The sequence below is a fragment of the Sphaeramia orbicularis genome, unplaced genomic scaffold, assembly GCF_902148855.1.
Source record: "Sphaeramia orbicularis unplaced genomic scaffold, fSphaOr1.1, whole genome shotgun sequence".
Classification (NCBI taxonomy): domain Eukaryota; kingdom Metazoa; phylum Chordata; class Actinopteri; order Kurtiformes; family Apogonidae; genus Sphaeramia; species Sphaeramia orbicularis.
This window is the reverse complement of record NW_021941648.1, coordinates 102,501-114,240: the sequence shown is the minus strand read 5'-3', so window position 1 is coordinate 114,240 and position 11,740 is coordinate 102,501. Positions and strand designations below refer to the sequence as shown.

Genomic DNA, 11,740 nt, shown 5'->3' with positions numbered 1-11,740 from the left:
CGGTCCTTCCATCCTCCTCTCTCCGGTCCGGTTGGTCCGGTGCTCCGCCGGGGCTCCTCCGTCATCCCGTTGCGCCGGAACACTGTTTGCGTCTGAAGGCGGTGTTTCCTCCAAACATCAGCTGCAAATTGATGCAAAACACCGGAATCTGCGCATCCGCCGCGGCCGAACCGACCCGCATTGAGCAGCCCGGAGCCGCAGCCCGGCTCCTGCAGCCCCGGGGTGCGCGGAGGCTGAGAACCCGGACCCGTTAACGGTAAGCACGGACACGGAGCCCCGGAGCCTCCGACCGGAGCAGCGGCAGCTAGCGGGAGGCTAAGGGGAGGGGGGGCTGCCCCTGCTCCGGCGAACACGGGGCTCAGACACGGAAGGAGGATCCGGGGGTCCGGGTCTAACGGCTGCAGCAGCTGGAGGGGGGGTGGGGTCGGACTGCAGGAGGAGGTAAAGCATGTCCAGGTCTACACCGAACCGGATCCACTAAAACCAGGACCAGACCAGCAGGACCAGATCCTCCAGGACCAGGATCTCAGTTCATCTGTGGATCCCAGATCTGGATCTGAAACGGAACGTCTTCATCCACACGATGGAACCATGAGTCAGAACAGGAACCTGGACCAGGCTCATCAGGACCGAGGTTCAGGACCAGGCTCACCAGGACCGAGGTTCAGGACCAGGCTCACCAGGACCGAGGTTCAGGACCAGGATCACCAGGACCGAAGTTCAGGATCTGGATCATCAGGACCAGGATTCAGGATCATGAAAACCTTCACTGCCCTGTACCATCATGAATCCACATCAGTTCTGGTCCAGGTTCTGGTTCTGGTCCTGGTTCTGGTCCTGGTCTGCAGGTTTTCCTCCAGGTCTGATGTGGTTTGACCTGGTTTTTAAAAACCTGTGAATGTCCCACATGTAGACGCTGTGGTTCCTCATGTTTCTGTTTGATCTTCTTTGTGTGTTTGTTAAAGTCGTTCTCTCCTCTGTCTTGTCCTCAGGCGTCGCCATGGAGACGGACGGAGAGCAGAGCCAGCAGGGAGCCTCGGCCAATGGGAACGCAGCGTCTGGAACCAGTTCCCGCCCCTCGCCCATGAACTCCATGTCTCTGTATGAGAGGCAAGCGGTGCAGGTGGGTCCACGGGTTCTGGCTCCATGGGTCCTGGGTCCACAGGTTCTGGGTCCACAGGTTCTGGGTCCATGGGTCCTGGGTCCACAGGTCCTGGGTCCACAGGTTCTGGGTCCATGGGTCCAGGTCCACAGGTTCTGGGCGCATGGGTCCTGGGTCCACAGGACCTGGGTCTCTGGTCCAGAAGGTTCTGTGTGTGACCAGAACAGAACCAAACGGGTTTGTACTGAACAGATGAAGGTCAGGTTTGACAGTGTGAGGTGGGGGGGGCAGAGGAGCATTATGGGATGGATTTGACACAGTATTGGATGAATGTTCAGACTGAACCAGAACCTGTGGATCCACCTGGTCCAGCTTCAGAACATGGACCACAGAACCAGGTCTGACCCTGTGAACTGGTCCTGATGGTTTGAAAGTCTGGAACCGGAGTTCACACACACGCACGCACGCACACACACACACACACACACACAACTACTGCTCACCTCCTCCTCCTCTCCTTCTCTCCTCCTCCTCCTCCTCCTCCTCCTCCTCCTCTCCTCCTCCTCCTCTCTTCTCTCCTCCTCCTCTCCTCCTTCTCCTTCTCCTCCTCCTCCTCTCTTCTCTTCTCTCCTCTCTTCTCTCCTCCTCCTCTCCTCCTTCTCCTTCTCCTCCTCCTCCTCTCTTCTCTCCTCCTCCTCTCCTCCTCCTCCTCTCCTCCTCCTCCTCTCTTCTCTCCTCCTCCTCTCCTCCTTCTCCTTCTCCTCCTCCTCCTCTCTTCTCTTCTCTCCTCTCTTCTCTCCTCCTCCTCTCCTCCTTCTCCTTCTCCTCCTCCTCCTCTCTTCTCTCCTCCTCCTCTCCTCCTCCTCCTCTCTTCTCTCCTCCTCCTCTCCTCCTCTCCTTCTCCTCCTCTCCTCCTCTCCTCCTCCTCCTCTCTTCTCTCCTCCAGGCCCTCCAGGCCCTCCAGAGACAGCCTAATGCAGCCCAGTACTTCCAACAGCTGATGCTGCAGCAGCAGATCAACACGGCCCAGCTGCAGAACCTGGCCGCCGTCCAGCAGGTAAAGGTGTGTCCCACATGTGTCAGGTGTGTCCCACAGGTGTCAGGTGTGTCCCACATGTGTCAGGTGTGTCCCACAGATAAAGATGTGTCCCACAGGTGTCAGGTGTGTCCCACATGTGTCAGGTGTGTCCCACAGGTGTCAGGTGTATCCCACATGGGTCAGGTGTGTCCCACAGGTAAAGGTGTATCCCACATGTGTCAGGTGTGTCCCACAGGTGTCAGGTGTGTCCCACATGTGTCAGGTGTGTCCCACAGGTGTCAGGTGTGTCCCACAGGTAAAGGTGTATCCCACATGTGTCAGGTGTGTCCCACATGTGTCAGGTGTGTCCCACAGATAAAGATGTGTCCCACAGGTGTCAGGTGTGTCCCACATGGGTCAGGTGTGTCCCACAGGTAAAGGTGTATCCCACATGTGTCAGGTGTGTCCCACAGGTGTCAGGTGTGTCCCACAGGTAAAGGTGTATCCCACATGTGTCAGGTGTGTCCCACAGGTGTCAGGTGTGTCCCACATGTGTCAGGTGTGTCCCACCGGTGTCAGGTGTGTCTCACATGTGTCAGGTGTGTCTCACATGTGTCAGGTGTGTCCCACAGGTAAAGGTGTATCCCACATGTGTCAGGTGTGTCCCACAGGTGTCAGGTGTGTCCCACATGTGTCAGGTGGGTCCCACAGGTGTCAGGTGTGTCTCACATGTGTCAGGTGTGTCCCACAGGTAAAGGTGTATCCCACATGTGTCAGGTGTGTCCCACCGGTGTCAGGTGTGTCCCACCGGTGTCAGGTGGGTCCCACAGGTGTCAGGTGTGTCTCACATGTGTCAGGTGTGTCTCACATGTGTCAGGTGTGTCTCACATGTGTCAGATGTGTCTCACATGTGTCAGGTGTGTCCCACAGGTGTCAGGTGTGTCCCACATGTGTCAGGTGGGTCCCACAGGTGTCAGGTGTGTCCCACAGGTAAAGGTGTATCCCACATGTGTCAGGTGTGTCTCACATGTGTCAGGTGTGTCTCACATGTGTCAGATGTGTCTCACATGTGTCAGGTGTGTCCCACAGGTGTCAGATGTGTCTCACATGTGTCAGGTGTGTCCCACAGGTGTCAGGTGTGTCTCACATGTGTCAGGTGTGTCTCACATGTGTCAGGTGTGTCCCACAGGTAAAGGTGTATCCCACATGTGTCAGGTGTGTCCCACCGGTGTCAGGTGTGTCCCACATGTGTCAGGTGTGTCCCACCGGTGTCAGGTGTGTCCCACCGGTGTCAGGTGGGTCCCACAGGTGTCAGGTGTGTCTCACATGTGTCAGGTGTGTCTCACATGTGTCAGGTGTGTCCCACAGGTAAAGGTGTATCCCACATGTCAGGTGTGTCCCACAGATGTCAGGTGTGTCCCACATGTGTCAGGTGTGTCCCACATGTGTCAGGTGTGTCCCACAGGTGTCAGGTGTGTCCCACATGTGTCAGGTGTGTCCCACCGGTGTCAGGTGGGTCCCACAGGTGTCAGGTGGGTCCCACAGGTGTCAGGTGTGTCTCACATGTGTCAGGTGTGTCCCACAGGTGTCAGGTGTGTCCCACATGTGTCAGGTGTGTCCCACAGGTGTCAGGTGTGTCCCACATGTGTCAGGTGTGTCTCACATGTGTCAGGTGTGTCCCACCGGTGTCAGGTGGGTCCCACAGGTGTCAGGTGTGTCTCACATGTGTCAGGTGTGTCCCACAGGTAAAGGTGTATCCCACGTGTCAGGTGTATCCCACATGTGTCAGGTGTGTCCCACAGGTGTCAGGTGTGTCCCACAGGTGTCAGGTGTGTCCCACAGGTGTCAGGTGTGTCTCACATGTGTCAGGTGTGTCCCACAGGTGTCAGGTGTGTCCCACATGTGTCAGGTGTGAACAGACTGGAACTGTGACCGTCCCCGTGGACGCCGTCAGACTGATGACATCATGAACAGTCAGAGGCGTGTGGACGACAGCCCATAAACATGTTCTTGAATGTGTTTTCATTAGTGAAGCAGAACAAAAGCAGAGTATGGACACGCCCCCTGCAGACAACGCAGCTCTGTGATTGGCTTTTTGACACGTCCATTCACAGCGCATTCTCATGTCTGTCTGGCTGCTGATTGGCCGTCTCCTGTCGCTGCTGCCTCTGTCCAGTCCTGAACCCCAGTCAGTGCAGACAGTGGGTTGTTTCAGTCCAAACTCTGGCTGTAGATGATGGTGTGAAGGATCTTGGGAGATGTAGTTTTCTCCACCAGGCTGGTCAGTGCAGTGGGGTTGGATTTCTTCCATCTTCATCCATGACATTAAACCTGTAAACATGTTCAATCTGAACACAAACGCACACAGACCTTTGTGTGTCTGTATTTTCCATGTTTTTGCTGCATGTGTGGTTTAGTTTGGGTTTGACTCTCAGCTGCAGGCACAAACGTTCATGTCGCTGTGGATGGTACCATGTAATCCTGTTACTAATACTGCAGGGTTCTGCAATGTCGTCAAATCGAATGAAAAATTCACTACATTGACACACACCCCCCCCCCCCCCCCCCCCCCCGGTTCAGTTTAGAACCAGGAACTGTCCTGAGGATGTTAGATGATTAGATTTGGTTCATCTAACAGTTCTGTTGTGCACACAGAGGATATAATATAACCCCCCCGCCCCCCCCAGGCCACCCTGGCTGCCAGTCGTCAGTCCAGTCCTTCCAGCAGCAGCTCCTCTCAGACCACCAGCACCTCAGCTGTACGTACCCCCCCCCCCCCCCCATCTGCTTAACCCTGTTCTCGTTGGTTCTCCATTTTTAACCTGCTCCATTGTGTTCATCCATTCAGGCCAATGTCACGTCTGGCTCCGCCTCCACAACCAGCAGCCGTCCACTTGGTGCTTCAGCGACATCCACAATCAGCCAATCAGTGCTGCTGAGTGGAGCGGCGGGGGGGCAGGGCCAGATGTACCTGAGGGTGAGTTCACCTGAGCACAGACAGGAACACACCTGACCTGCACTGCAGGCCCAGTTAATGATGATGATGAAGGTGGTGATGAACGTGATGATGATGATGGTGATAATGATGATGGTGATGATGATGATGAAGGTGTTGGTGGTGCTGTCCTGTCCTGCAGGTCAACCGGTCCCTTCGGGCCCCGATCTCCCCTCAGCTCATCTTCATGCCCGGCAGCACGGCGACGGCTGCCGTGGCAACTGTTACCCAGCAACCACAGACTCAGCAACAGGAAGTGGCACTGACCTCCTCCTCCGGCAGCCAATCAGACAATGACCAGGTGTGTGACACGCCTCCAGTGACCGCCTCCTCCACTGTAACCTGGATTTCCAGTATTTCTGGTTTTCCAGCTGTTCCAGCTGTTCCTGACTGTGCATTTTCTTTGTAGGTCCACTGTGGGTTTTAACGCACATGTGGAAATAAACAACAATAATAAACAGCTGTAGTGGGGTTCAGATAAAGGTCTGTGTCAGGGTGGGGGTTGTTCAGGTTACTCACATTTTTCATGGAAGGACAGTTTGTGAATATCAACACTTTTATAAAGTAATTTAACTTTAAAACCAACACAAACATTTGGAGTGTTTATTATTTCAGATGTTATTTCTGCTCTTTTTTTACCGGTTCGGTCCATTTGATCTCAGACGTAGAAACATGACTGAGAAACACAATAAAGAAATCAGTACATCAGTCCTCAGGTTGATGTGTTTGTTTTCCATCCATCAGGTGCAGAATCTGGCTCTGAGGGGGGGGTCCACCCCTAAAGCTGTGGGAGTGAAGACCGAAACCCCAGAGAGGACCGACCCAGGTGTGTGTGTGTGTGTGTGTGTGTGTGTATATATGTGTGAATGTGTATGTGTGTCTGTGTGTGTGTATATCTATGTGTATGTATATGTGTGTGTGTGTCTCTGTGTGTGCATATCTGTGAGTGTGTATGTGTGTCTGTGTATATCTGTGTGTGTGTGTGTCTGTGTGTGTGTGTATATCTGTGTGTGTGTATCTGTGTGTGTGTGTCTCTGTGTGTGTGTGCATATCTGTGTGTGTGTGTGTGTCCCAGGTGTTGATGGGATGGATCAGCTGATTACATGTAAACAGGTTCTGTCCTTTCTCCTCTCCAGGCTCCTCCTACTCTCTGGTCCAGGCGTGTCCCCCACAGTCCACACCCCTGCCCCCCCCCCAGTCCCCTCCCAAACCCCCCCAGCCTCTGTCCCAGCTCCCCCATATTAAAATCCCCACCTACCCCCAGCCCACCAACCTGAAGGCCCACCCCTCCTCCTCCTCTTCCTCCTCCTCCTCCTCCTCCCTCCCTCTCTCCCAGCTCCTCCTCCACGGCCCCCGGGCACTCACCGCTGTCACCACCGCTCCCACCACCGCCCACATCCTGGTCCAGACGTCTAACGCTGCGTCCCAGCCCCGCCCCTACCCCATGGTGGGCGGAGCCTCCATCAGACCAGGGGTGGGTGCTCAGACGCTGGTGGTGCAGCCGCTGCAGAAGGCCACGCTGAGCGCCGACAAGTCCGGCCACGGTACCGGGCCGGTCCCCATTCAGCCCAAAACCCTCCAGGGGCTCCGCCTGCCCCCCCTCCAGCTGCCCTCCAGGAACCCCCCTCCCATCCTGCCCGCCCCCACTCCCTCCAGCGGCTCCGCCCCTCCCCATCCGCCCCCCCACATCCCGGTCCAGATCGTGGGTGCGAGGCAGAGCGCTGTGGGTAATGCCCAACCCCTGGCACTGGCCCGAGGCGGCCACGACAACGCTGCCGCCGCCGTCCTGGGCGGCTCATCCGGCCTCCTCACCATGGTGGCGTCTGTCGCCTCCAGAGAGGGCGGGGTCGTGGGCCGAGGGGCGGGGTTAAAGACGCTGCAGTCCCCCCAGGAGGCGCCCCCGCTGGCACAGGTGTCTCAGGTGCATCCGCAGGCCAATCAGAGCTCTGCGCAGAGTCAGAACGGACGCCTGGCCTCAAGCCCCTCCTCCTGCCGCTCCCCTGCCCCCGCTCCACCCACTTCACTGTCATGCTCCTCCCTCTCTCTTCCTCTGGCAGCAGACGAACAGCGAGGAGTCACGAGCAACGGAGACGCCGCAGGAAGTCAGACGCAGACACAGGTGAGTCCCATCCAGACCTGCAGCGTCCAGGGTTAGGGTCCGGGGTTAGGGTCTGGGGTTAGGGTCTGGGGTCCAGGATTAGAGTCCAGGGTTAGGGTCCGGGGTTAGGGTCCAGGGTTAGGGTCTGGGGTCCAGGGTTAGGGTCCGGGGTTAGGGTCTGGGGTTAGGGTCTGGGGTCCAGGATTAGAGTCCAGGGTTAGGGTCTGGGGTTAGGGTCTGGGGTTAGGGTCTGGGGTCCAGGATTAGAGTCCAGGGTTAGGGTCCGGGGTTAGGGTCTGGGGTTAGGGTCTGGGGTCCAGGATTAGAGTCCAGGGTTAGGGTCTGGGGTTAGGGTCTGGGGTCCAGGATTAGAGTCCAGGGTTAGGGTCCGGGGTTAGGGTCCAGGGTTAGGGTCTGGGGTCCAGGATTAGAGTCCAGGGTTAGGGTCTGGGGTTAGGGTCTGGGGTCCAGGATTAGAGTCCAGGGTTAGGGTCCAGGGTTAGGGTCTGGGGTCCAGGATTAGAGTCCAGGGTTAGGGTCTGGGGTTAGGGTCTGGGGTTGGGGTCCAGGATTAGAGTCCAGGGTTAGGGTCCAGGGTTAGGGTCTGGGGTCCAGGATTAGAGTCCAGGGTTAGGGTCTGGGGTTAGGGTCTGGGGTCCAGGATTAGAGTCCAGGGTTAGGGTCCGGGGTTAGGGTCCAGGGTTAGGGTCTGGGGTCCAGGATTAGAGTCCAGGGTTAGGGTCTGGGGTTAGGGTCTGGGGTCCAGGATTAGAGTCCAGGGTTAGGGTCCGGGGTTAGGGTCCAGGGTTAGGGTCTGGGGTCCAGGATTAGAGTCCAGGGTTAGGGTCTGGGGTTAGGGTCTGGGGTCCAGGATTAGAGTCCAGGGTTAGGGTCCAGGGTTAGGGTCTGGGGTCCAGGATTAGAGTCCAGGGTTAGGGTCTGGGGTTAGGGTCTGGGGTCCAGGATTAGAGTCCAGGGTTAGGGTCTGGGGTTAGGGTCTGGGGTCCAGGATTAGAGTCCAGGGTTAGGGTCTGGGGTTAGGGTCTGGGGTCCAGGATTAGAGTCCAGGGTTAGGGTCTGGGGTTAGGGTCTGGGGTCCAGGATTAGAGTCCAGGGTTAGGGTCTGGGGTTAGGGTCTGGGGTTGGGGTCTGGGGTCCAGGATTAGAGTCCAGGGTTAGGGTCCAGGGTTAGGGTCTGGGGTCCAGGATTAGAGTCCAGGGTTAGGGTCTGGGGTTAGGGTCTGGGGTCCAGGATTAGAGTCCAGGGTTAGGGTCCAGGGTTAGGGTCTGGGGTCCAGGATTAGAGTCCAGGGTTAGGGTCTGGGGTTAGGGTCTGGGGTTAGGGTCTGGGGTCCAGGATTAGAGTCCAGGGTTAGGGTCTGGGGTCCAGGATTAGAGTCCAGGGTTAGGGTCTGGGGTTAGGGTCTGGGGTCCAGGATTAGAGTCCAGGGTTAGGGTCTGGGGTCCAGGATTAGAGTCCAGGGTTAGGGTCCAGGGTTAGGGTCTGGGGTCCAGGATTAGAGTCCAGGGTTAGGGTCTGGGGTCCAGGATTAGAGTCCAGGGTTAGGGTCTGGGGTTAGGGTCTGGGGTCCAGGATTAGAGTCCAGGGTTAGGGTCTGGGGTTAGGGTCTGGGGTCCAGGATTAGAGTCCAGGGTTAGGGTCTGGGGTTAGGGTCTGGGGTCCAGGATTAGAGTCCAGGGTTAGGGTCTGGGGTTAGGGTCTGGGGTTAGGGTCTGGGGTCCAGGATTAGAGTCCAGGGTTAGGGTCCAGGGTTAGGGTCTGGGGTCCAGGATTAGAGTCCAGGGTTAGGGTCTGGGGTTAGGGTCTGGGGTCCAGGATTAGAGTCCAGGGTTAGGGTCCAGGGTTAGGGTCTGGGGTCCAGGATTAGAGTCCAGGGTTAGGGTCTGGGGTTAGGGTCTGGGGTCCAGGATTAGAGTCCAGGGTTAGGGTCTGGGGTTAGGGTCTGGGGTCCAGGATTAGAGTCCAGGGTTAGGGTCTGGGGTTAGGGTCTGGGGTTAGGGTCTGGGGTCCAGGATTAGAGTCCAGGGTTAGGGTCTGGGGTTAGGGTCTGGGGTTAGGGTCTGGGGTCCAGGATTAGAGTCCAGGGTTAGGGTCTGGGGTTAGGGTCTGGGGTCCAGGATTAGAGTCCAGGGTCCAGGGTTAGGGTCCAGATTAATGTAATAAATGATCAGATGGTTCATCATGGAATGGAACTGAATCTGTCTGTGTTCCTTCCCTCCTCCTCCTGTCCTTCTCTCCATCCTTCCTTCTCCTTTATCTCCTTCTTTCCTTCCTTCCTTCCTCCCTTCCTTCCTTCTCTCCTTCCTTCCTTCCTCCTCCTCTCTCCTTCTTCTTCTTCAGTCTGTGTCCAACGCTCTGAAAAGGAAATCAGGCTCTAACTCCACCAATGAGGAGGATGGCCCCTCCCCCCCACGCCTCCAGCCAATCAGAGACCACACCCCAGTGGTGCTGACCAATCCCACTCAGACAGGTAAAGGGGACTGGGTCCACGTGGGTTAACTGACCTGACCGCAGGTGGGGGGGTGTAAATATACCCAGAATGCACCTGGGTCCAGTGACGTGCAGTCAGAGGAGGCAGGGGAGGCGGAGCCTCCCTTGTCAATCTTGAAAAGAAAAAAAAAGTTAAGTATAAAATATAATAAATGTTGATAGCTGTCAGCTGGTATGTCCTATAAACTCATTTTCCGTTTGAATCCAATATTGTTATTATTATTATTATTTTTTTGTCAGTTAGAACAGCAGAATTTCCGCATGCTCCGTTCAGATACAGGAGGAGGCAGCGCTGTGCTGTGCCTCCTGCAGAACTGTCTCCTCCCCTCATGAACTCTGCTGGTACCAGTGAAAATACTGTGGCTGTCCCTCTGTAGATCACAGTTAAATGCTTTCAAACACTCTGATTCTATGCTCTATCCTTCCATAATCTGCAGAACGTATGGAATGTATTTCTGTAATGTGTTTAGGCTCACAGATTAATCCTAAAACCACAGTGAAACAGTCCCTAGGGGAGGCACACAGTACCCCTGCCTCAGGATAGATGGTACCTGTGAGTCCACAGATTCATGCGCTGATAATCTCCTTCGTTCTTTTTTATACACTTTAATTCACCTCATCAAAAATGGAGGATTACATTTCTGAGCTGAGAATGGATGGATTTCATGTACAAACAAAGGTAAGACCATAAACTTTTGTTATTTGTAGTTTGAAATGGCTCTTTTTGAAGGTTTCCTGTTGACTTCCTGCCAGTCTACCTATGCTGACGTTGCACAGCCCACATACCCAGGCCGTTCCTTTGGCTCTCTCTATTCCAGTTTCTCAGACCACCATATATGTGTAGATCTGGTTCTGAAAGAGTCAGTGCCTCCCCAGCCATGAACCCCACTGCACGTCACTGCCTGGGTCCCATGTGTCCAGGTTAGGTCAGGCCTGTTTTTCTCTGGAGTTTTCCAGTTTGTGTCGCTGACAGTTGTATTTTAGTTGTAAATATTCTAGAGCTGTGTGTTTGTATTTCTAGATGCAGATCAAAGTGATTTCAATAAGCCAAACTAAGCAGGTGGACCACAGACAGAAGGAGTTCAACTGGACATAAATGACAGTTTCTATAAACTCATAGTTTCAAGTGTGTTTATTTAATGTTGAACTCTAACAAACTGTTTGAATCATTTATTCCATCAAATAATGAGAATGAATGAACGTTCAGTTCATCCTGAAAAAGGTGAAAAAGAAACAGATGAAAGAAATACATCTGAACCAGTTCAAGTGTTTCCTGTTTTACTCCTGGGATCTCCTCCTTCTCTTCCTCCTCCTCCTCCTCCCCCTCCTCTTCTTCCTCCTCCTCTCCCTCCTCTTCTTCCTCCTCCTCTCCCTCCTCCTCCTCCCCCTCCTCCCCCTCCTCTTCTTCCTCCTCCTCTCCCTCCTCCCCCTCCTCTTCTTCCTCCTCCTCTCCCTCCTCCTCCTTTTCTTCCTCCTCCTCCTCCTCTTCTTCCTCCTCCTCTCCCTCCTCCTCCTTTTCTTCCTCCTCCTCCTCCTCCTCCTCTTCTTCCTCCTCCTCTCCCTCCTCCCCCTCCTCTTCTTCCTCCTCCTCTCCCTCCTCCTCCTTTTCTTCCTCCTCCTCCTCCTCCTCCTCTTCTTCCTCCTCCTCTCCCTCCTCCTCCTTTTCTTCCTCCTCCTCCTCCTCCTCCTCTTCTTCCTCCTCCTCTCCCTCCTTCTCCTCTTCTTCCTCCTCCTCCTCCTCTCCCTCCTCCTCTTCCTTCTCCTCTTCTTCTCAGGTTCTTGTTCTCCTCCCTCCGCCTCCTCTCCATCTCCTCCTCCTGTGCTAGCACTGTCTCGTGGTGGGTGTGGTCAGTCAGACAGAGCCCCGCCCCCTCAGGCCGTGGTCAAACCTCAGGTCCTCACTCACCTGATCGAAGGCTTCGTCATCCAGGAAGGCGCTGAGCCCTTCCCGGTCAGTGATTGGACGTTCCTTTGTCATGTGTCGATCGTACCCGCCCACCAAACCATCACTGAGC

The 11,740-nt window shown here is 55.4% G+C and overlaps 1 protein-coding gene and 1 long non-coding RNA gene across 2 annotated transcripts in view; one reads left to right on the top strand and one right to left on the bottom strand.

Moving 5' to 3' along the window:
• The first annotated feature begins 26 nt into the window (after positions 1–26).
• The window catches only part of LOC115416704 (polyhomeotic-like protein 1), a 21,451-nt gene continuing 9,737 nt past the window's right edge, over positions 27–11,740 (top strand). The window contains exons 1-10 of the mRNA XM_030130554.1: positions 27–256; positions 993–1,123; positions 2,049–2,159; positions 4,808–4,879; positions 4,969–5,097; positions 5,258–5,416; positions 5,860–5,941; positions 6,252–7,238; positions 9,574–9,705; positions 11,501–11,676. Of these exons, the coding sequence (XP_029986414.1) occupies positions 1,001–1,123; positions 2,049–2,159; positions 4,808–4,879; positions 4,969–5,097; positions 5,258–5,416; positions 5,860–5,941; positions 6,252–7,238; positions 9,574–9,705; positions 11,501–11,676 (1,971 nt within the window). The 5' untranslated portion in view covers positions 27–256; positions 993–1,000. The remainder of the gene's footprint in view (positions 257–992; positions 1,124–2,048; positions 2,160–4,807; positions 4,880–4,968; positions 5,098–5,257; positions 5,417–5,859; positions 5,942–6,251; positions 7,239–9,573; positions 9,706–11,500; positions 11,677–11,740) is intronic.
• LOC115416705 (uncharacterized) overlaps positions 11,654–11,740 on the bottom strand; it is a 12,469-nt gene continuing 12,382 nt past the window's right edge. Inside the window, exon 3 of the long non-coding RNA XR_003935013.1 lies at positions 11,654–11,740. This exon is cut by the window's right edge and continues 280 nt beyond it. This is a non-coding gene — a long non-coding RNA (uncharacterized LOC115416705).